This window comes from Argentina silus (genome assembly GCF_951799395.1).
Source record: "Argentina silus genome assembly, chromosome: 2".
Classification (NCBI taxonomy): Eukaryota; Metazoa; Chordata; class Actinopteri; order Argentiniformes; family Argentinidae; genus Argentina; species Argentina silus.
This window is the reverse complement of record NC_139656.1, coordinates 15783930-15807651: the sequence shown is the minus strand read 5'-3', so window position 1 is coordinate 15807651 and position 23722 is coordinate 15783930. Positions and strand designations below refer to the sequence as shown.

At 40.6% G+C, this 23722-nt stretch overlaps 1 protein-coding gene across 3 annotated transcripts; it reads right to left on the bottom strand.

Annotated features, from left to right (window-relative positions):
• Positions 1–1529: 1529 nt before the first annotated feature.
• Positions 1530–20064, bottom strand: LOC310825036 (AP-2 complex subunit alpha-2). 3 transcript variants are annotated; one of them, XM_083697456.1, is made up of 23 exons: positions 19913–20064; positions 18711–18779; positions 14943–15085; positions 14525–14718; positions 14179–14308; positions 13805–13906; positions 13472–13580; positions 12115–12265; positions 11794–11962; positions 10393–10530; positions 10050–10232; positions 9643–9740; positions 9213–9444; positions 8810–8977; positions 7661–7839; positions 7446–7517; positions 7108–7190; positions 6369–6457; positions 5984–6108; positions 4297–4413; positions 3374–3443; positions 3072–3206; positions 1530–2799 (listed from the first exon to the last, which is right to left on the bottom strand). In XM_083697456.1, the coding sequence occupies exons 1-23, from the start codon at positions 19977–19979 to the stop codon at positions 2722–2724; spliced, it is 2901 nt and encodes a 966-aa protein (XP_083553582.1). In that variant the 5' UTR covers positions 19980–20064; the 3' UTR covers positions 1530–2721. The 3 variants fall into 3 exon arrangements, with proteins under 3 accessions (XP_083553582.1, XP_083553583.1, XP_083553584.1); XM_083697457.1 differs by lacking the exon at positions 7446–7517; XM_083697458.1 differs by lacking the exon at positions 13805–13906.
• Positions 20065–23722: the final 3658 nt, after the last annotated feature.

Genomic DNA, 23722 nt, shown 5'->3' with positions numbered 1-23722 from the left:
TCCCTGTGCTCCGGTTTCTCAGATGCTCTTTACATGATCCCTCCTTTGTATTGAACAAAACATTTTGATATTATCCACAAGCTTTATTATTTTTTATTTATTTTCAAGAATCAGACAAATTGTTCAACTTACACAGACGGCCAAAAGATGCACAATGAACTGGCTTCACTTTTTAGTTGAATACTAAATCTACTATAGGCCTACCTGTTGTCTATGCATGCTTGAAGGACCATGTGCTTGCAAAACCTGAACACAATGAAGATTTTTTTGTTTTGTAGATATATCTGAGATTTAGACACATTCACTCTCAAGATAAACACTGCAGGTACACTGGATCAAAGTGCTCTCAACCAACCCCTATGTATTATAGGGTGCAACATTCTAACTGCTGCTGATATGAATGTTATATACAGGCTATACTGTAGAGTTGACAGGGGGGCATGTCCGTTCTACAGAATACAGTTGTTTTACTCTGTAAACTCTCCTCAATTAGTCCCTGTTGTGGCACCCAGGATGTACATTTCTGTAAAAAAACATCAGACAATTTCCAGGTAGATCTGGATGGCCACTCCCATTTGACTTCACAACTAAGATAAGCCAGAATTTATCAAAGTATATGAGAAGTAGCTGATTACTCTCTGATTCTGAGCATTGTGCTATTGGGTGAGCAGTGTTTGACAAACAGGAGTGGTGCAGAGTAAATGGAGGCCAGGGAGTAACCAACCCACAGGTGGATGTGTCTAGATGCCTAGGTCCGGCTGGGGAGGAGCTTTATAAAATGTTGACTGTAACTCTGATGTGCTATTAAATAAGCAAAATCACTTAGCTCGACATTGTGAAATACAGTGGTAATATACAGTATGTGAACATGCGAACAATGTGCCTGCTGCATCCATATTGCAGGTCAGGAAACAAATTAAAAACATACTTTACAGTTTCACTCAACAATCTATTGAAGTAAAAGAAGAAAAGCAGACAATGCACTTGACTTGAACACTCTGAAATTCTAGTCCTTTCTTGAATCATCCATCATTCAACAGCTGTGTGATGAATGAGCGCTATCTAGAGGCCAGGATTAGGTCAACTACTCCTTGGAGGGGGGGGGGCAATTTCTCAGACTTACTGAAACAAATAAATCCAAAGTCATGCATGGACTGCTAATCAAAAAGGAATGAATCAAAATAAACCGTTCATTCTGATAACCATCAACATGTCAAGACCAGTGGCTTATATAGGTTAAGCACTTGTGTCAGATATATCTATCTATCTGATATGCATAAAGGTGCAGGTGGTGCCGTTAGCATATACTGCAGGAGGCGAGTAGCTACTGTTATATATGCATTATAAAATGGAATTACATTACACAATTGAAATTGTAAGATATCTGACAACTAATACATGCCCAACTACCGTAGGTAGTCATAATGTATGTTACTATGATCAATCAAAACACATTTAGGAGACAAACAACTTAAAAGGGTTACGTGGTGGTGCTGGGTGTTTGGTATGAATTAGACCAGGACACAGAGGAAAATGTGACACAATCAACTTTAATTGGCAACACCCGTAATATGTCTGGGAGCAGGGCAGGCTTTGCAGTTTCTCTCATATATATATCTATATATATATATCTATATATATATATATCTATATATATATATATAAAAAACCAATAGGTTGAAGGCACAGAAAGGACAGGCAGTGATGTAGTAGGTATAGTACCTATTGTAACAGACTGGTGACACTGCAGTTACCCAGGAGTTATATGCCTGTGATGACTCAGATGGCAACAGTGTCAGAAAAACAATAAAGCACTTTGTAAGTCAGGATTCTTCTCTTTGTTTCTAGTTATTGTAAATTGTATGTTCCAAAACAGTCTGATTTCCATGGGTACAAAACATCCAGACACATTTACCTATGTGTGACCCTGATTTGGGACAATGAACAACTTTGGTTTAGGCAGGCATATAGACCAAGAGGACTAGAGACTATGGCCTCTGGGTTTTGCCCCTGTCCCATGTTGGTATCTTTATGAGCTGGACACACTTTTCTGTATATTTGAATATAATGGAGGCACTTGATTCCGTATTAGTTTGCTGACAGATATTTCATCCCAGTCCCTTTACAAGACGCATAGGACAGTAAAACACATTGCTACAGGGTCATGAGGTGTTCAGGGACAGACCTGCTATCAAGACAACAGCATGAGAAACATTCTGCATTCCGCAGAACAAAGTAGAACTCTCCACATGTATGCTCAGGTAACACCAGGCTGTCCCCTGGATCTGACACAAAATAGGCACATCTGTGGACACAGTCATTGCACAGTTGGAGAAGAGGGTCACAGCTGAGGCATTTCCTGCTAGTCCCCCCTGAAATCCAGTCCTTCCAGTTAATCTATTTTAACGTACAGGGAGATGGCTGAGCCTTCCCACAACAAAAGCACAGCTGTAAATGTGTGCACATGGACATACAAAGCAGATCAGTGAAATATTAGTAAAGCTGAGTGAAAAAAAGACATTTGATATACATTTATAATAAGTAAAATATAAAAAAGAATTTACACTGTACATTGCATCAATTCCAAATTTAAATGTGACAGGTGGGAAGGATGTTTGATTTGTTTGTTATCCAACATGTTGTGTCTTCACAAGTGGGAGGGCTTCTGCAGTCTCCTGGTATACCAGGTTAGAGGAGCAGTGGACCTGAACCAAGAGCAGTCTAGAACTGTTCTGAGAGCAGATCACACAGACGCTGTGACACAGTATCTCTGCTGGTCCTTAGTGTTAGGCGGTACATCTGCAAAAGTAAAAGAGACAGCAGGGGGTCAAAAAGCTTGAGTCATGGACAATAGCAAAATACAATATGGACCAAGAGTTAGGCACGAGGTGGTGGTGAAGGAGTCAGGAAAGATAGTTAGAAGTTAGAAGACAAAATACTGTCCTAACATTCTCTTGAAATTTCAAGAGAATGACTTTGCTAGCTGGAAGAAAGAGGAGCTTGGTAAACTGAGTTGGGGACGAGGGGGAAAAGGCTAATATAAGTGGTGGGTGAGGAGGAGAGTACCATACCTGTGCTTGAGTATTAGGTTCCAGTCTCAGAAGGCAGCCCACCTGGGTGGTCTTCGTATGAATGACACCAGCACCAACAAAGTTAGAAGGGTTTGGGTCTACCCCATCCAGCAAAGCAGCACCAAACCCGATGATCTGGAATACATAATACAGACACCAGGTCCAGGATAAGAATAGTGAAACCTAATCCTCACAGACAGTATTGCTAGCCATGTCAGGGTGCTCCTTTATGCAGATTTCAGCTATAACCGGTCATTCCATTTTCCATAGTAAATCTCCTCTAACTCTATGAAAGATCTCACCTTAGCTTTGGTGACCTCCGTGTCCATGGAATGCTTTGCTTTGAATATCTTTTGTACCTCTTGCTGAGGGCTGTAGGCAGAGGCAGAGGCAGACAAGGTTACAGTACATACAGTATAACACTAGCAGCTTCGTCATCAGCTGTTGTCAAAGTGTAAGTACTGTACAATAGGTTATACAATTTGTTAATTATAGCTGAGTGACCAAAATGTGAGTGCAAAACTGTATTTATTTATACTGTTAACACCATCATATTTAATATTTCAATGTGCACTACTACATTTAGTTAAATATTATCATATAAACCACAATATTGTTCATTTACTGAGTACATTGCACGCTATGTATTCTGTCATGTTTGCTCATTGGAATACATGTGTGCATAACTCCATCTCTCTGTGACAGTACAAACTCTTATGCTAATATTGACATATGTGTAGGCCTATCTCAGTCAATCAAGCCTTTTGTATGCATGGGATACAAGGGAAAGTATGGTGCACTTGTAGTGAGATTATTATGGTTTTCTTTAGCGCTAGGTTTGTTTAAGGTTTATTGTATCACATTTGGATAAATAAATTCTAGTGTCGTATTCTAGTGTGGGGTAATGGTTGGTTTTGTAAATGTACAAGTCTGTAAAAAATTATTTTCTCCTCAGAGGACAACTAAAAGTTCTATTGTATTTCATTATATTCCTAAATAAAATAAAGAGCAGAATATTCTGGTGGAGGATACATACAAAGAGGCTAATCTTGTGCCAGGTTAATTGGTGGATGTGATTGGGTCTAAAGGAGGATGGATTAGTATGATAGTATGATAGGAGAACATATAAATGAGGGGAGAGAAGAATGTTAAAAGGACAGGAATGTTATATATGCCCTGGGCCTGGCACTGTACATTATGCTTGTACAGAGTTCTGGTCTCTTACGCTCCAAGCTGTTTCCAGCGCTGGAAGAAGTCCTGTGATTGCATCTCTGTAGGCTGGAAGAACTTGTTCAGTGTAATAGGCAGTTTAACAGCGATGTTTTGGAGGGTTCCCCCATACCTGTGGGGAGAAACATGTTGAATAATGATCAAAAAGTAGGACACAAATACAAGTGTTTCTATGAATGTGCAATAGTTCACACACACACACACACACACACACACACACACACACACACACACACACACACACACAGCAAATTTTAGCACCTTCAAATACACACTTCAACACCAATCATTTTATAAGCATATTTCCAAAACAATAAAAACACAATTTGCAATCTATAAAATGTGTCTATATTTCAATGCCTCAGAATTCGATCCAGTTATGCTCCTTTTGCTCTCTCTGTATGCCCAAAAGTGTATGGGATGGAGGCTTTCCTAGCTCCATTGGTCAGTCCGATCTGACGTGATGTTGTAATTGTTTACAATGTAATGATCCTAATAAAGGCAGTCAATTCACTTGTGATTCCTCCAGTGTAATATAGGCTTCTGCACACTGATTCCCTGTTTGATTTGTATGTAGCTTGGCACATAGTCTTGTCTTGAACATTATTTTAAAAAATGTGGGCCTGTTAGCTGCCCCACACCTAAGTATGTGTTCTGAAGCGTTGTCTGAAAATGCTTTGAATTCGTCCGCATCTTAACGTTGTCCCTTTCAGAACCATGGATAGCCGGGCTTCATTGGGTAAGGCAAGGCCCAATGAAGGCAGCTACGTTAAGTTTGGTGATTATAGGTATACGAATATAGTTTGGGAAAACCCCTATTGGTTCTGTAGTCCATTAGGCCGAGGCTACACATGTTTTTATAAATCCTTACAGAGAATAGACTATGCAGCCCTCACTAAAGCAATTCATAGGTAGGTTCGGACCATGTGTAGCAAAACTAATCAAAAAGGTAGGTTACATTGGGGAAAATTATACAATTTAAAACAACATTTACTACGTTAATTTCATGTGCATAGTAGTGCCTATACTTGCTCAATGAAGCACATTGAAACAATTAAAAACTTGTTCGATCTAAGTCTTGTGCCTGACTCAGCTCTCTCAAAGTGAAATATAAGCCCATGATATGGCACTAAATTGACTCAGGATTGCGGATTTTTCTCCGTTGTGACTTGGTATCAAATGAAATACAAGCCTAAAAATCTTGCTGTTGAATTGCATGAAATGTTCCAAAATACAACATTTTCCTGGGAAAGGACTCCCAGACCCTTCACCCAAATTAGGATTATGAATTTTTGCACCAATGATTCTGTAATACCCTCATTTTAGCTGAAATGATGCCACTATGGATAGCACTATTTTCTTTTTAGGCCAAGTTTAGTTTTTTTTCCTTTGAGCCACTCAGGTCAACACCTCTCTTGCGCTCACTTTGTGTTCTGGCACCTCCTAATTTACGCACCGACCCAAAATGAGTAAACTCCGCCCAACCAGGAGCCTGCGTGCAAAACAAATTAGATGCATTTTAAAAAATTAAAAAACGGTTTTAATGCCACTGGTGTTGGGTCGGCATTGATCTGTCTGTGTGTGTGTGTGTGTGTGTGTGTATTGTTGATCAGCAGGAGACTGGACTTGCAACTGTAACAGCCCCGCCCCCTCCCCATCATAAATAATGATCAGTCCCTAACCTGAACTGGATGTTGAGCACTGGCGCATCCACAAAGTCAGTCACACATTCAATGTTGAGGATCTGCTGGAGCTGAGCACCCCCGTCCACAGTGGGGTCTGCAGGCTTGGTGTGGACATTGAGTTGTAGAGGAGCAGTTAAGAAAAGGCCACAAGAGGGAGCAATAAACAGGCCAACACAATTCTTAGAAACAAAGAGTCAATACCAATGAAACATCCTTCAGGGAATGGCATATACATATACTATTGATGGATTAAACACATTTATGTAATATTTCCTGTAGTCTATATGGTAATCTGGAGACTGAGCATTGTGGGTAAATATCAAAACATAATTCTGTTGAACAAGGTGGTCATGTAAACAACAGCCTCTAGTGAAAGGATATGAGCCTTCAGGGCATCTTGGCAAACCACAGAAGCGGAGAAATTCATGAACTGGGTAGACGTCTTGTTGCCAAAGAAAATGTACATCCGACCTGGATGTTGGAAAGCAAGACAATTAAGGAGCAGAAACTTTTTTTGAATAATTTGTTTGCTTGACATATGAGCAATTCCACGGTAACAGAATGATGCTGCCTAAATAGCTGACACATAGGCCTGTCATGTGCAGATGCACACAGAGACACCCAATCTGCTCATAGTTTGCCTCAGTAATGCAACCGGTGTGGGAAGGATCCTAAGAATCTGTCTTAGGGACACCACACCATATGTGTCAGTGCGCTCTTTAATGATGAAGACAAATCCCTTGCTGTCCTTTTTGGAGAAGTGTGCAACATGTATGTCATCATGCTCTAAGGAACTTGCGCTACATGTGTGTGATTCGCTGGCTTTGCTTTTTCCACTGTAATCAACAACAATGAAGTCTCCATTTATTGGAGAATGAGATGAGGATGTTAATGCGGTGCTTGGTGAGGATGTTGATGCAGTGGTTTGTAACTACTACTGTATGATTTCCCACTGTTCTTTCGTTTGTCCCTGTGGAAGAACATTTTTGGAACCCTTTTAAAGTTCCATGTATAACCCTTTTGGGTTCCATGTATTTGTAAGGAGACCAATAAAATCTTCAGGGTTGAAGCGTATTTTTTGTAATCAAACATGTGCAGTGAGTCTTCCTTTACCTACTCACCCAGATTCTGTCTGTATTCAGACTTCAGGCCGATCTGGAGGAGATGGTTCTCATAGAGGACCCCATTGTTCTTACACACAAACCTGTAAGGGAGACAGTATATGGGGTAAGCCTTTCATATCAAAGACTCCAAAAGACTCCATAGTATTTTCCACCTGTGAACTTGCTTGAGTGGAGATAATCCCTTGTGTGTGTAAATGTAAATATATCAGGATTATATTCCAAATCAAGCGTTCCCCAAGTTCATTGTAGGGGAAATGTCCCTTCCACCAGCGCAATCTGCTGTGAGCATGCAAGTGTATATAATCAGACTGACAGATTCTGCTAATGTGTCTTACTTGTCTTCGGGTTCCTCTGCAGTGGGCAGAGTGGCGGTCGCATATGTTACTTGTGAAGAATTCAGCAGGGAACTGAGGCCAAGAGTGAGTGAGAGGTAAGGGGGCGAGAGCATTCACTATTTTTTAGTATGCTCCATGTCATGAGGGATCATTACAATACAAAGCCCTTCCCTCCCCCACCCTGATATCTGACCGACTGACACACACTCTCTCACCTGGGGAAGTTGTCGTCTGCTACCGGCCCCACGGGTGTCTCTGTGGGAGCGGAGGCTATGTTGTCAGAGAAGACGTCCACCAGCAGGCTGGCCCCCATGGAGGCAAGAGGGGCAGCGGCGGCTAAGGTGGTTGGGCTACCCAGGCCCAGTAAGTCTGTGGAGGGAGCGGGGGCCGCCACCTGCGGAGGGGTACCACATGGTCATTATTACTTCACTTGAAAGAGTCAAGAGTGAAACAATCTCCACCTCTGAGGGTCTTTCTTTGATAAAAATCTCTAATTAGAGAACAGACTTGACCAAACGTCACCTCCTGTATTGAGGGAACAAAGCGTATGTTTCTAGCCTCGACTCCCCATTATGCATTTTATATTGAACAGCGTCACACTGGTCTAACAGTATACAAACTTCACACACCATGCATCACAAACTTAACCTCTGTTTGACTTACTGACACTCAGCAATAAACAGAAGTGTCATTATTTTCACAGAAATGTGTGTGAAAACCTAAGGGCGATTTCCTGGAAACACTACGCAATCAAGGCAGCAAAAAAACATTCCCATTTAGCCAGGACTCGAGTAAACACTACTCAGTAATCAAGGTCACACAAAAAGAATGTAGTATCCTAGGCGTTAGGAATTCTCTTTATTCAGACAGCAGGTCTGATTAGATGATGCTGTTAAGGGATGGGTTATGTGGTTAGGGGAAAGTGAGAAGTGAACAACACACGGCAGGAGCATGCATCCCACACAGAACCTGAAAGAGGGCCCCAGCAGCAGGGGGCAGCATGGGGGCAGCAGAGGCCTGTGGGGGCAAGGGGGTGAGGGGGCTTTGCAGGAGGGAGGAGGAGGAGACCGGGCGCGGCCGATTGGTGGGGAGTGGGGCCGGGGCCAGGAGGTCCCCCACAAATGAGGGAGCAGAAGTCTGATGAGCAGAGGAGGCAGATGTGAGGACAGGATGAAACGAGACAGGTGAGGACAGTTAGAGAAAAGACAGCAGAGAAGAGAAACAGGAGAAATGTATGGACCAAATAACAAAAAAATATTACTCATCTACTCATCCCAGCTATTTCTCCCTAAGGTGCAGAAACCTGTGAACGATACAAGCCTACTATATGGGATCGGTACCTAATTTAAAAACAACAGGAATACCTTGGCATTTGTGCTATTGCTGCTGTGGTCTGTGCCCCCGTTGATGTTGCGTTCTTTGCGGTTCTCCTCCATATCGGGAATATTACCCGGTCCCTTCTTCCTCTTCAGTTTGGCCAGTATAGAGGACTCTCGCTCAGGGAAGGGAGGCATCTCCTCTAGCACTGTGGCCTTGATGGTAACAGAGAGATAATTGTGAATAATGGGAGAGAAATGTGAGGGAGGAGACCGAAGTTCTAAAGATATCAAATTACAGAATGTACAATCTTTTTGATTTAAAAAAAAAGAAAGAAATCTGTTTGCATCACTTTATTCTGACAACCAAAACAAGAAGAGAAACAACAAAAAGAACTGTGGAAGTCAGAGTGGCTTTAGCCCATTTAGACAGGGTCGGTATATCACTGACCAGTATGTCAGTGCTAGCAATGCAGCTGAGTCGCAGATACTCCACGGCGCGCTGCTGCAGCTCCACATCTGCGTTGCGCAGCTGGCTGTCGGAGCGCAGCACCTCCTGGATGATCCCCTTTACCTCTGGGAACAGGTTGATGAACTTAATGTAGGCGGAGAGCAGCAGGGCTCGCGTGGGAACCGAGCACAAGTGGAACTTGGAGTGGAGCAGGTCAAACTGGATAAGTGGGCTGAGGAGGTAGAGAGCAAAAGGGACAGTCTATAAATAACATAAAACACTCTGGTCTCAGCCATATAGGGTGGTAGTTTACCACTAAATTCACATTTCTATAACCAATCAGGCACCAAGTAAGAGTGCTTATCAGTACTGACACTGACTGTTTTTTAACAGAGACAATGGATCATTTAAATACCAGTTAGTTGCTCACCTTGATCTTGAATCTCCTGCAATCAAGTTTCCAAACTCGCCTAGGATGTACCCTCCAACCTTCACCAAATTTTCATGGCAGGCTGGTGCCTGAAGTGCCTGTGGAGAGAGGAATGGTTGGTTAGATACTTGTATAAGGGATTTTAGGAGGGTCCAGAGGAGCCAGAAGGTTAAACAAAACATTGTTTAACTTTCAAATCTTGAAAGAATTTGAGTTGATATTCCTCTGTAAGCTTGTTTTATGTTTATCATACCAAGACTGAAAGAGAGCCTAAATAGAAAACATATAACTTGGATATGCAGATGTTGCATGCAACTCTACAACACAGGAAACAGATCCTGCTGTGAATTATAGTTCATTCCCCAATGCTCAGTTAAGAGAAAAATCTACAAAAACAAGATAACCACCTCAAACACTGTCTTGGCGGCATAGCCTTGTACGTCATCTCTGTTGATGACAATCTGGATGACCCGGTACCAGACCTCCTCACTGACATAGTCCCCAGCGAAGCGGATCAGGTTGAGGATGGTGTCAACATACCAGGTGTAGTCTACTGCATACTTCTCTGCTAGGATAGCCACCTTTAGCACCTGTGGAGGGAGGTAGTCTTTATCAGATCAAAAAACACTGAAAAACAATGGCAAACTATTTTTGATAACAGACATTTATTGTTATTTAAGCTATATCAATTAGGAATGTTTGGTTAGTGTAGGGTTATTGTTACATGCTGGGTGAGAGGCTAGAACTCACAATCTCCTCTCTGATGGAGTAGTCAGCTGTCTCCAGGTAGCTGAGCATCTCTGCTACTATCTGCTTGGAGTTGCTACGGTCACACATGGCATAGAGCAGGTCCACGGCGCGCTGCCGAACACTGACATCTCTCTCTGTCTGCAGGATTCAACCAGGACCAACACAAAGACATCAGCACTAAGGTCTAAACACACCTAAGCAATGACACAATGGATAGATATACAGATGTACCTAATGTTGCATGATGTGTACTGGTTCTACAAAAGTATCACAATGCCCTGCTTTGAAAATGGTTCTATACTAAGAACATTTAGAAAGGTTTTATTTTTTTACATTTGACCATAAATGCCTCACGCAGTATTTACTTGGATTTGTGCGGAATATTATCTTATAAGTGTAATTTGTCTATAAGCTCACAGGGGGGGGGGGCAGTGGGTTCTGGTAGTGGGCATGTGTGGCTGGGAAAGACAACTCCTAACAATCGCACACGCGGCATTGACAAGAAGGAGGAAAGAGAAGGATGGAAGCCGCAAGTGTCAATGCTGGCTGTCCCCAGCTTGTTGATAAAAAGGATGCCAGAAGTGACATCTGACATTACTTTGCTTATAGTGCCAATGGTGACGGCAAGCCAACTGAAATCACAAAGCCTATTTGTAAAAGATGTTACAAGGACATGCAGTCAAAGGGAGGCAACATGTCAAATTTAGCCAAGCATTCCAACCTCTTCAAGGAGTCCAAATTAAGACAGGTCAGCAAATAGATCTGATAGCTAAGGATATGCTTAGATACATGATTCGAAAACATAACACATTCAGGGTTGGAAATCAGCATGTCCTAAAATATTCAGTCAAGCAAGCGAGTGAGTTTAAAATATGTTATTGTCTCCTCCTCTCCTGGTGAACTGTGATCATGTGCCTTTGCCTGATGTTCCATTCCTGTACATGTTAATCTATTATTCTTCTTGTGAATTGAGTTAGATTTAAAAATGAAATCAAATTAGGTTAAAATCTACATACCATATCTTAGAGAATTCATCGAGATAAAACCTGGGCATTTGCTTTGAGCAAAGTTCAAAGCTTTGTAACAAAGTACTTTATTATTATATTAATATTATTTAATTTTAATATTCAAGATGTTCTTCTGTTTTATTAATAATGTTATCTTTGAAAGAATTTCCATGTTCTGTCATAAAACAGGATATTTTTTTACTTTGCCTGATGTTTTTTTGGTTGCCGTGGTATTGTTTAAGAATCTAAATCATGATAATTAGGCTGGTATCGGTATCAAAGTCAAAATGTTGGTATTGTGACAGCACTAGATGTACCCATGAAGATTCACAGAGTCGTGTGTTTGGGAGATGTAGCTTGTGAATGCAGGTAGAGTACAGGTGTTTAAGCGTACCTTGAGTGCATTTATGACTGTCTCAATGTGTGTCTTGACAGCCTCGTGAGAGAACTCAGAGCTGGCCAGCGTACACATGCTTTCCAGCGCCAGGTAGCGCAGGTTAGTCTCCCGGTGCTGGAGGAATTGGCCCAGCTGGTTACAAGCCCGCACCAGCAGAGTGGGCTCACTGGTGGGGGGGATTGATATAATGCTTTTAACCAATTGAAAGCTTTTCAATACATACTGTGGAAGAGGTCAAATAATTGCTACAAACCATATTGGCAACAAATGATAACAGCACTGCCTATTTTTGTCTGTGCCAATGAGAAAGGAGCTGACCTGTCATGGTGGATGATCAGACTGATGGCTTCAAACAGAACAGCATTCTTGGCATTGGAGTGCTGCACCTTCTTTGATTTTGGCGGCTCCTGGGCCTTATTCAGGATCGTCTCTAAGCACTCTGTCAGACGTCCTCGGATGGCAGCATCCTCTGGCGGGGTTGGAGGGGACACAGCAGAAGGTGAGGAAAAGTATTTAGACCCCTTCACTTTTTTCACATTTTGTTCTGTTATAAACTCAATTTAAAATGGATTAAATTAAAAGAATTTGCCATCAATCCACACACAATACCCCAGAACGACAAAGCGAAAACAAGTTTTTTGAAATTTCAGTAAATTCATTAAAATTGAAATACAAAAATTACCTCATGTACATAAGTATTCAGACCCTTTGCTATGACACTCTTAAAATTAAATTAGCTAAAATGCAAAAATGTCATCAATAAATCACTCAATAAGTTGAATTGAGTCCATCTTAATGCAAGGATAATAGTTATGGAATAATATCTTTTTTTATAGGGTCTCCGATTTGTATAGGAATCAATTACACACTGTGTAGATTAGGATGTCACTACCAGCTCAGCAAATTTCATAATTTTCTCTTGATCCTGACAAACTCCCCAGTCCCTGCCAGTGACAAACATACCCATAACTTGATGCAGCTACCACTATTCTTCACACGAGAGATGGTGCGGAAACTGCATTGCATGTTCTGGATTTGCACCAAACTTAATGCTTTGTAGTAAAACCAAATAAACACATCTCCAGCCACTTTCTTTGCTGTATCACTTGAATTAATTATGGAATTATGGATTATTATGGATATGAGATCCCATTAAGGGATTCTTTTTGGCCACTTGGTTATAGACCAATTTTGTAGAGCGACTGAGTTGATGTTGTCCCATCGACTGTGCTTTTTCCGTTTATTATTCCAAAATTACATGAACTATTATCCTTGCATTAAGATGGACTCAATTCAACTTATTGAGTGATTTGTTGATGACATTTTTGCATTTGAGCTAATTTTAAGAGTGTCATAGCAAAGGGTCTGAATACGTATGTACATGAGGTATTTCTGTATTTCAATTTCAATACATTTACTGACATTTCTAAAAACCTGTTTTCGCCTTGTCGTTCTGGGGTATTGTGTGTGGATTCATGGCAAATTCTTTTAATATAATCCATAAATTGAGTCTATAACACAACAAAATGTGGAAAAAGTGAAGGGGTCTGAATACTTTCCGAAGGCCATTCGTCCATATGTCCATTCCCCACAATTAACGCCCTTTTTCTGACTAACACTGTGTGTCTAAAGTCAAACACACACTGTGACTGTTTGGGAGTTGTTGTTTTATTACCAGGTGGTGGGTAACACTGTAGTAGTCGCAGGAGCTTGACAGAAAGCCAGGGGGCTGCAACAAAATAGTAGGTGTAGTCCTGCAGGTCAGTGGAGGCCGAGGTGACAATCTGGAGGGGGGGGATGAGACATGACTAATATGCTTACGGTCTGAGGTTAGGTACAATTACATATCCCAGACAACAGACTAATATATAGAGCTTGGAATGATATTCATTTTGTAGTCAATGGCAGACATTTGGGCAAATCTTTGACTATAACTTCACAAAATGAAAGACGAAAGAAAGAGACAAAAAACATAGGTTTATTCTGATAACACACAAGACATCCCTACCCTGCTGAGTCTGGCCACAGACAAGGAGACAGAGGTCTTGAAGTCTTCTGGACTTTTCTGTGCCAATGTGGTGATCAGACTGGTGGCAGCTGTTACCACACCCTGTGGAACAGCCCAGTAATGCCATTACCACTACAGGCAACCAACCATTGACATCTCTACCATGACATTTGCTCATGCTGTTTTCCACCATTACACCCACATACAGTATATCTAACAGCCCCAATACAGCCCTAGCAATGTGGACAGCAAGTGTGAGTCATTGTGAAAGAATCCTCCTCTCATCCAAAACCCGCCTGTCCAAATCTCCCACACCAACACCAAAAATGTACAAGCCCAATCACAACAAGCCCTGACCCTGCGGCAAGCCTTACCAGGTGCTGATCATTGAGGAGGTGAACCACGCGGGCCGTCCACTCCCCCATGGGCACCAGGTCTGGAGAGGTCCTGTTGAGACGCAGCAGGCACAGGGCGGCGCTCTGCTTAACGCTGTCCATGGTGTCCCTGCAGCACATAACCAGAGAAATTATCACAGCATATCAATTGTCTGGGCAAACGTTAGGAATAAAGACAGGAAGGGTCTGACAAGAAAGATAAACACACCTAATTTACACATGACCTGATGTGTTTAAAAAAACTAACATAACTCAACTGAGCATGGACAGAGATAGTACCTCCATCATAACTCTTAGTCCTGTCTACCCCTCTATCCTCTCTTACCCAGCCACCAGGATGCGGGGCACCTCAGCAGCAAAGGCCTCAGCCATCTCCCTGCTGCCCACGTTGGCGATGCAATGTAGAGCCAGGTTCATGAAGGTGGGGTTTCTGCTGGACAGGTCATTCTTAATGGCGTTGTTGATAAGGCGGATGAGGTCACTGTTGGAGTTGACCAACACCGAGATGAACAAGTAACCCTGTAGAGCGAGATGGGATAGGGAGTTTGTCAAAAGGAAAGTCTGAGAGGAATTAAGTGGAAGTTATGATCATAGCTGACAAACAAGTTTAAGACCAGATCTGACAAAACCACTGTGTCTCTTATGAATACATAATTATATAAGCCTAGGCTACTTACTTCACTATTCACTCCACACGCCCACAGTCAAACAAACAGATTTCATAGAGAGCCCTCCCTACTCACAATTTGTTTCTCTGTGTACTTGTTGGAGCTGAGTAGGTTGACAGCCTCCATGTGGCCAAAGTCGATGTCATGACCAAGAAGGAAGATGAAAAGAAGCTTGCACACATATTTCTTCTTACTGTATCCATCCAGCGCTTTGTCTCCTGCAGCAAAAGAGAAATGTTGTCATAAATAAAATAAATTAAGAACTGAACTGGAACAAAATATGTCCATTGTCCAGGCACTAAAGACTGTAAGCCTACATATGCCTACTCAAGGCTATTGTCTCGTAACATCATAAAAACAGACATATGTTGGGGATAAACAAATGCAAGAGTGCAGGCACAGGGAAAACATCTGTAATGCAACACAAGCATTTGCAATGTTCCAATGGGTGGTCCAACGCATGTGTGCAGGATTATGAAAGGAAACACGCAGTGTGTTGCTTAGTGACATCAGCAAGTGTTCTCACAACACAGGTATTTTGCATTAAATGTTCTGGCTGGGCTGAATACAACAGTCATTATGGTTCAAGGAGGACAAAAATGCAAAGATAAGCCACCTTGACTGATCTCTCATATATTGGGTAGAAGAACAGAGCTTTAGAGTTCCACTCTGTTAAAATGAATATGTAAGACATTCCTATCCTGGGAAGTAAACATAAAAATGTGAAGCCGCCCGTAGGAATAATTAGCTACACTAGAGCAGGACATACTGTGTTGCTAAGTAGGAGACAAATCCCACAACAGACTCAACAGTGGAGAGGGTGAGTCAGCACCACAAGACAGGAAGCGGAGTGCAGCACTTTTTTTCACCTTGGTGAGAGGCCAAATAAGTTAAGCTATGCCATAAAAATAATAACTGTTGCCTGAATAAGTATAGAGTAGCCTACGTGCTAGTCCCCTTAGAGAAAACATGGAAGTGCACTGCTACCAAATGCAGACTACGTGTTATAGCTTGAAGGGCAAAGACATTCTAGGGGTTGGGGTGGGGGTAGGTTAATAGAGCCCTGTTTGGAATCCCACCTCTGCTCTGTGTGAGACGATATCCCGTGAGATGGATTAGGAGGGGCTCTACATTAAGGATTAGTTGGCCACAGCATGAGGAGTTTTTCTCCAGTTAAAGATGTGTGTGTGAGAACTGCATGCATAAAAGGACAGACATACGAAACAAACATTTAAAATGTTGGCTAGGATATAAAATCTGAGAGCCTACATTTCTACCTCCAGTCACCAGGACTCACATCTGCTCTGGGAGAAACTTCACAGGGCATTGTTAATGGGTTCAAAGTAAGCGCAATGTAGGCTGTATAGAATACAATGGCAGCAAAGCCTAAAACCTTTAGTGTGGCTGTATAAAAAAGGGGGTGGAAACATTTGCTACTCTTTATAGAGACATTGTCATTTAAAAAAACACACAAAACCACAGATCACCAACAGCACGAGAGAGAGAGAGAGAGAAGCTCCACAGGAAGTTCCTCTGATAAACAAGAGAAAGGATTCCAGCCTGCTGACATGCTGTGCGCCCCTCGGTTTCCTGCCAGAACAGTTGACTCAACAGCTCTCCCTGTCCTGCTATGCCCTTTAACTTATCCCTGCCTCACTGACCGTCTACTCCCCCAAGGTTAGCTGGTGGAATCTTAAAAGACACTTCTGTAACGCCAAGTGTAATTACGTTGTCACCTTCAACATGAGTAACTCACCACATCCATGGTGACTACTTCACCAGGTATTGCACATTAATCCTTCCATAAAAATCTGCCACAGTGAAAAAAAAAGCAGTGGATCAAGTTACCGAAATAAGCCCTTAAAGGTATGTTTGCGGGTGCTTTCTTCCCACCTCAGTGACTGCCACTTGATTTTACAGAGGCCACTATGGGCAATTCCACGGCAGCAGAATGATGCTGGGAATAGATTTTTCACTTTCAAATGTTTGCCAAGCATAAACCCTGATAGCAAAGTTTAACAAACCATACAACTCTATGCACAAGGACTACTTTCAACAATTCAACAAAAAAAAATTAAAAACAAAAACATTTACTTTAAGAACTGTGCAGATTCAAAGTTTGGTAACGGAATGACCATGAAATCTCCCTGGGGTTTTTATGTAACCACGTTTCCACAAAACTGTTAAATATCTGTAAATTAAGATTAAAATGTGTCAGAAAAGAGTGTGGTGTTAGCTATGAGTTGATATATGATATATTGAGTTTGAAAAAATCTCTTTTGGCTGTTGAGCTACAGTAAGTGATGTGGATTTACACCTGGAAACAGAATGATGGTAACAGAATTACTGCATGGGCCCCCTACAGAAATGCATAATTTCTGGATTGTACATGATGATGTTGGTAAAACAGGGAAACAAAGGTAGAAATATGCAATACACACAATCTCATTAAGATAATGTCTTATTTTATAAACATATATACATAACATTAAAAAGGGAAATTGATAACAACTCACAAACATAAATCTGCCTTTGAAACACTTCATTGAATATGATTTAAATCAATAACATTTGTGGTTCAGTTTTCTTCATTATTATACTTCAATATTTTTATTTTTATATATAAAATAGCCTACACTTTTGGTGATTTTGAAAGAATAAAATACAAGTAGGCCTATGTCATGTGCAGACACACAGAGAAACCCAATCTGCTCCTAGTTTTCCTCAGAGATAGCCTCTGCAAAATGAAAACTTTCTTTACTGTCTACAACTGGTGTGGGAAGGATCCTAAGAACCTTACCATATGTGTCAGTGCGCTCTTTAATTATGAAGATAAATCCATAGATTTTTGTAGAAGTGTGCAACATGTATGTCATCATTCTCAATGTAAGTTACCTGCATTTCATATGTGTGTGATTAGCTGGCTTTGTACTGTACTCAACAACAATGGAGTCTTCATTTATTGGAGCATGAGATGAGGATGTTGTTGCTTGGTGAGGATGTTGATGCAGTGGTTTGTAACTACTACTGTATGATTTCACGCTGTTTTTCGTTTGTCCTTGTGGAAGAACCCTTTTGGAACCATTTAAAGTTCCATGTAGAACCCCATGTGAAAAGTGTAGTAAAGCCTTAAATGGTTTTTCTCACAGGGACAGCCGAAGAACCATTTTAGGTTCTGTACAACCTGTACAATAAGTGAATGTAGCCAATTCAATCAGTAATTCTTTTACCAATTTGATCATTCAGTTTTAATCACTTATTAATTCATAAACTAAATCGATATCCGTAAAAACACTACAAGTATTTGGTAGGCCTACCTATAGTTTTTAGTTCTGTTAACTTTCATTATCCTCACACCTCATGAGGCAGAGAAATTAGAAAATATCATACACTTATGTGGGTTTTTGGTAACAGAATGATTCTTCATTTCTCAAAAATATAGCTATCATTTGACACCCAATTTGATATGCTCTAATGAATTTCACATTTTTGTCCTCACGGGTCCTACATGGAACTACACCTATCGATTTTCATTTTGGAGCATGGACACATTTTAGGCAACATGAAACATGTGGTAGAGAAAAACCCTTCTGACATTCAGGCTAGCTGCATATCTGCCAAGAGATTGCCCCTGTGAGGGACACAGTAAGGCTAAATGACTACAGTGTCAGTGAGCACACTTTATCTGATGCCTTCAGACAAAGAAGAGTTTACACACCATGAGTGAATAGTCTTGGCTACAGAAGCTGACTACAACACAGGCTACTCATATCAGCTGGGACGATACTTTTCCAAAATTAACCACCCCAGAAAAACAGTGTTGAAGACAGTGTCCAAACTTACCTTTAAATTTTGAGCGGATATTGGCAAGCTCTTTGTTTATCCTCTTGATCTCAGCCTCTTTACTTTTACCTGAAAGTGGAAAGTAAAAGAGTGTTACAGTAGGCCTGAGCACTGCGGTTGCTGCACTGTTTACTACCAACAAGTTATGTACATGACTGAACACTGACAGGGCTTGATTGTTGTGCACAGATAATTATATGTTCATTATTGAGTGGTTGTGTTGCTATTATTTTTTGCAAAACATCAGTTTTGTCAGTGCTTTCACCATCAACTTGTGGTGAAGATGTTAAGTGGCCCTTGCCTCAGAAGCTCCCGATACTTGCATTTGGATAAGAAGGGCAGATTCAGACCTGGAGAGCTGGATCATTGCTTTTATGAAACTGTGTATGCTGATTAGATAGATAGATAGATAGATAGATAGATAGATAGATAGAGCTAGCTTACATTAGATTACATGTGAAGTTGATATTACTATCACCTTCACTTTCTTCGCTATGGTGGATTGTGGCAGGGAAACGAGGGCTGTAAATAGACTCATTTGCACACGGAGCACATTCAGATTTCCATGGCTTTATAGGTGAAAGGTTCCAACCACAGTGTCACTGCAGTAATGCTTTGACAGGCTACTTGCTGTACATTAAATGATTTAATGACCGCGTTGTTATAACAACTCAGTGTCATGCCATGGTTTATTTCCTGACTGCGCGATGTGATCCACGCCCATTGGCGATGGCTTAATATAGCTAGAATGAGGATGACATTAGCTAACTAGCTAATTGGCTATGTTAGGATTAATCATTTCATGAGGAGAAAAAATGTCCTTTAGCTAGCTAGAAAACGAACAGCATATCTTGGGAAACTGACAGGCAATGTCTTTTCGGGCTTTTTTGCATCTGTGCAATGACAATCTGACTACTAATGACTATATTTAGTTTAAGTTAGCACAGCTGAGCTAGCTGGCTAGCTACCTATCTTTCACTCCTAGTTAGAAAGCTGGTTTAAGTAGCTACTTGAGTTGGGCTTTTACTTCGACTTAAGTAGGATAGCTGCTAGCTACACCAGACAGCTGTTCTTCATTACTAAGATTCATAGTAACGAAGAATTCTTAGTTAGAACTTGTGCTAACTAGTTGCTAGCAGGGATAGTTTGCAGCTAGCTAGCTAGCTAGCTAGGCTAGCTTATCTGATAAACAAGTTACTCACAGTTCCTTATGTCAGAGATGAAAACAGCGAGGCCACGCATTCCATCTCCTTTAGAGACTGCAGGCATTTTGTTTCACCTGATATTTTTAGCCTTTCTTCTGCAGTCAGACAGTAAAAGACAATTCAGCTAACTTTATTTCACAATCGTAGAGTTGAAACGAGGGTAGAGCTAAAGAGGCGGAGACATACCCAGACTCAGAGGGCCTTGAGGTGTAAACGTCAGGGAACAGGAATTCACAAATGAGCCAACCCACGTTACTTAGGGAAGATGCACAGCACAGTCGCATTCAAAGTGGAGCAGTAGGCGACTCGAAGCCACATTCTGCTATTTGTGCATACCGTTAAAGACTGGGTTACCAACACAAATGGAAACATGATGGAGTAATGCATCCCAAGCATAGATAATTTATCCCATGACATCCTCACATGCAAAGCACTTGATTTATAGTGACTGTTCAAGGAATGTCAATCCATGCCTCGCAACATTATCTTCATTCATTCATTTATTGACTAAATTGTTCAAGTCTCAAATGACAACAAAAAAGGCATAAACACAAAACATAAAATGGACCCCTCTGCATAAGACCCCTCCCCATACAGTAGCATGCCATGAGTGTGTGAAATGTGTGGGCATGCCATGAGTGTGTGAAATGTGAAAATGTATGAACAAAATGGTGGCATCTATATGTGTGCAAGTTACTTTTTGCATCTTGTATTCAGTCAAGTAATATTAACCAAGAGCCAATCTATTTCAACACTGTAATTCTGCTGAATTCTTCAACATGTGATCTCATAGTTTTGAATGTAGCATTGTAAAAAAAAAAAAAAAATATGAAGAAAAAAAAACGGTGATGGAATAGTTTATTGTCATTTTCCAAAACACAAGGTGCTGTATGAATTCTGCTAATCCTGATGTTTCTTGGGTCCTTCACAGGGTGGTGCTGCTGTCACCACTTTTGGAACCAACAAAGACCAGATGATAGCGTTTGTCTACATTTGTTGAGCACAGATCCTGCGTTTGGATATATTCAATATACTGCTCTTTACTGCCTGGAGAAATTAGTTAAAAGCATATGCAAACCCCTTGTTTACAGACCATAGTGATATGCAGAGAGCTCACTGAAAATGTGTTTGGAGTAAGTACACAATGCAATAAATCTAGCAGAAAAATGTATTCCGTTTTTTTTTGTTCATGTGGGTCTATATTAATAGTTGTCTGACACTGCACATTTTTTTTTTCTTCTAAAAGAGAGTAATAAAAAGAAGCTCTGCATGCCTCCTGTCAGATAGAATCAATGATTGGCCCTTTGACTTTTGAAAGGTAAACTATTGCCCAATGAGATTACATGCCCACCTTCAGGTCCACAGCCATGCAGCTAATCTGATGAGAGGCTAATCAAATTTGACTTCCCATTCACTGTTGCCCCAGAGCTTCCCTGCAGCTATCACTCATCTCCTGGCTCCATCACTTCAACAAACTGGACCTGACAGCCTGAATCTCCATGAAACCATGCACTCCTATTTGCTCATCACATCCACTCTCTTGACTGCACATTTTTGCCCGGCTTACGTCAATCCTCTCTTACGACTTTTTTGTTGACCAGCCTTTATAGTGTTTTTTTGTTTTTTTAAAGTATCCAATACTGTTGTCATGGAGGTTATAGCGAGGCAATGATGTAGCTGTCTTAGATACAGAGCAATATTGTCCAGGTGAACTGTGGACAAGATTGGCCTTGGCTCATAGTTCCTCACCACAGTTCCGTCTGCCAGGATATATTGAATTTCAGAATTTATGGACCACACTATTATAGGTTTAAGAGGTATTTCAACACCTATGTTACTGCTCACGTAGAATGTTACAGTCCAATGTATACATCTTAAATACAGGTGAGAGACATTTTACAGGTGTCTAGTGTTTGTTGGATATGTTCCAGTGGATACAGGGGGATGCTAGGAGTAGAGAATAGATGGTATGTCCTCATTATTACATGGTTGATAGATGGTGAAGGACCGAATACAAAGCAGATTTTCTCATAATCAGATGGGTGAGCAAGACCTATTCTCCCCATAGCAGAGTGCTCTTCAAAAAGCCTCTTACAAAGGACACTCTCTTGCTGAAAGAGAGGTGTGCACAGGCTGAGTCTTCTTAATTAACATCTCTTAGCCAACAAAAAACATCTCCTAGTCCTAGACTACACGTGAATCATAGTCCTAGTAGATAATTCTAGAATAAATGATCTGATATTCCAACCGATGTAATATTCCTCTTCAAATATATTGTACAGTATGTACTGTAGTGTACAGAAATCATATTTTGAAAACATATGTAGGCTCCTCTTATATTTTATCATCACATGAAGCAGTAGCCTACCTCCTAAGCTGTTTATTAATTCTTTAACTCCAAATTCCATCTTGAGGGAAATTTTGCAATGCATAAAAGTGACTGAATTTACAATGCTAAATGCTACATTGATTGAAATTACAATGCTAAAACATAATAAATGAATTACTAATTGAGTTTAAGAATGTAAATATGTCTACTAGAGTAAATTATTCAATTACAGCTACTTACCTAAATTTATCTTGTCTATCTATCCATAACAACATATGTATTGCTCTACTTTCAAGTCTTGCTAATTAATTAATTAATTAATGTGATTGTAAAGGGATGTTTTTTCCAAATAGATGGGGTGTGAAGGGCAGAGGGTCAATCAACATGCAGTGATGAGAAGGATGAAAGCCCAGTAATCCCAACCCCTCTTAAACAGAAACACTCTCAGTCCAACTGGCTCTCATCCTGGCCACCTAGGACAGTCACATCGGGTCAGGTCTCAGACAAGCCTTGCATCTAATCATCTCCCACTCCCCAGGCTCAAAGCTAGCCTAATAGGATGAGCATCATGGTCAAATGTTTTCTTACAACAAATCATAAGACAGCTGTATTGAGCATGAAAAAATAATCAATGGTTAACATACAAGTGGATTACAGTACATATTTTGGTAGAGGTGGTGAAAAACATAGTTAAAAACGAATTAAACTGCTGATTGTGAGAAACACAGATCAGTACAGTCAACAATGTTATGTGGTGACATTATGTTAAATACTTACTTTTGGAGAGTCAAACAATGTCTCAGATTGGTTAGAGCGGAATTTGGAATGTATGATGGTATTTGCGATGGTTGTTGTTACAAACTGTCTCTGGTTGTGACATAACTTGGCTGTCAGATAGAACAAGTCCCTCCTCCACATCCCCATAGAATCACTGAATCATCTTTGAGTAAAATTCTGCTTTAATAATTTTTAAGAGCACACATAGAATAACTATATAAAACAATTATTTCTATTGCATCTACAGTGCTTGTGTGTGAAATGACAACTGGAAACCAACTGGGAAAAACATTGATGGGGTATAAGGGAAAGTGTGTCTTGAATTATTATTATTACGGTATGGTGCTGCTGGAGAAAATGTCCTGTAATTTGGGTGATGTCTATTCAAAAGACCATAAGCTTTGGGAGAAATATGCATACCTTATTACAAACATGCCATGTTTAACAATTGATATGCTGTCATATCAAATTGTTCCTGTCTATTCTCTCAGAAAATTACTATTTTCTTCTCTTTTTTCTATTTATCATCTTAATCATGTTTTATTCATCATCTATTTATATCCATAATATAGCAACTTTTTATACAGTACAATTGTTTTTATTGAGCCAATTGTACTGTGAATGTGCCTGAATAATGAACATATACTTACTTTGGAATCATGTTGAGCGGAAAAAATTGTATATTTGAAAAATGTCAATGC

Bases quoted from the DNA above. Each gene is read 5' to 3' on its own strand.
- LOC310825036 (XM_083697456.1), bottom strand. From the start codon at position 19,979: ATGCCTGCAGTCTCTAAAGGAGATGGAATGCGTGGCCTCGCTGTTTTC. The intron at 13,907-14,178 runs GTAAGGCTTGCC...GCTGTTCCACAG, and splicing joins TCCTCAATGATCAGCACCTG to GGTGTGGTAACAGCTGCCAC. The intron at 9,741-10,049 runs GTGGTTATCTTG...CTCTCTCCACAG, and splicing joins CCGCCAAGACAGTGTTTGAG to GCACTTCAGGCACCAGCCTG.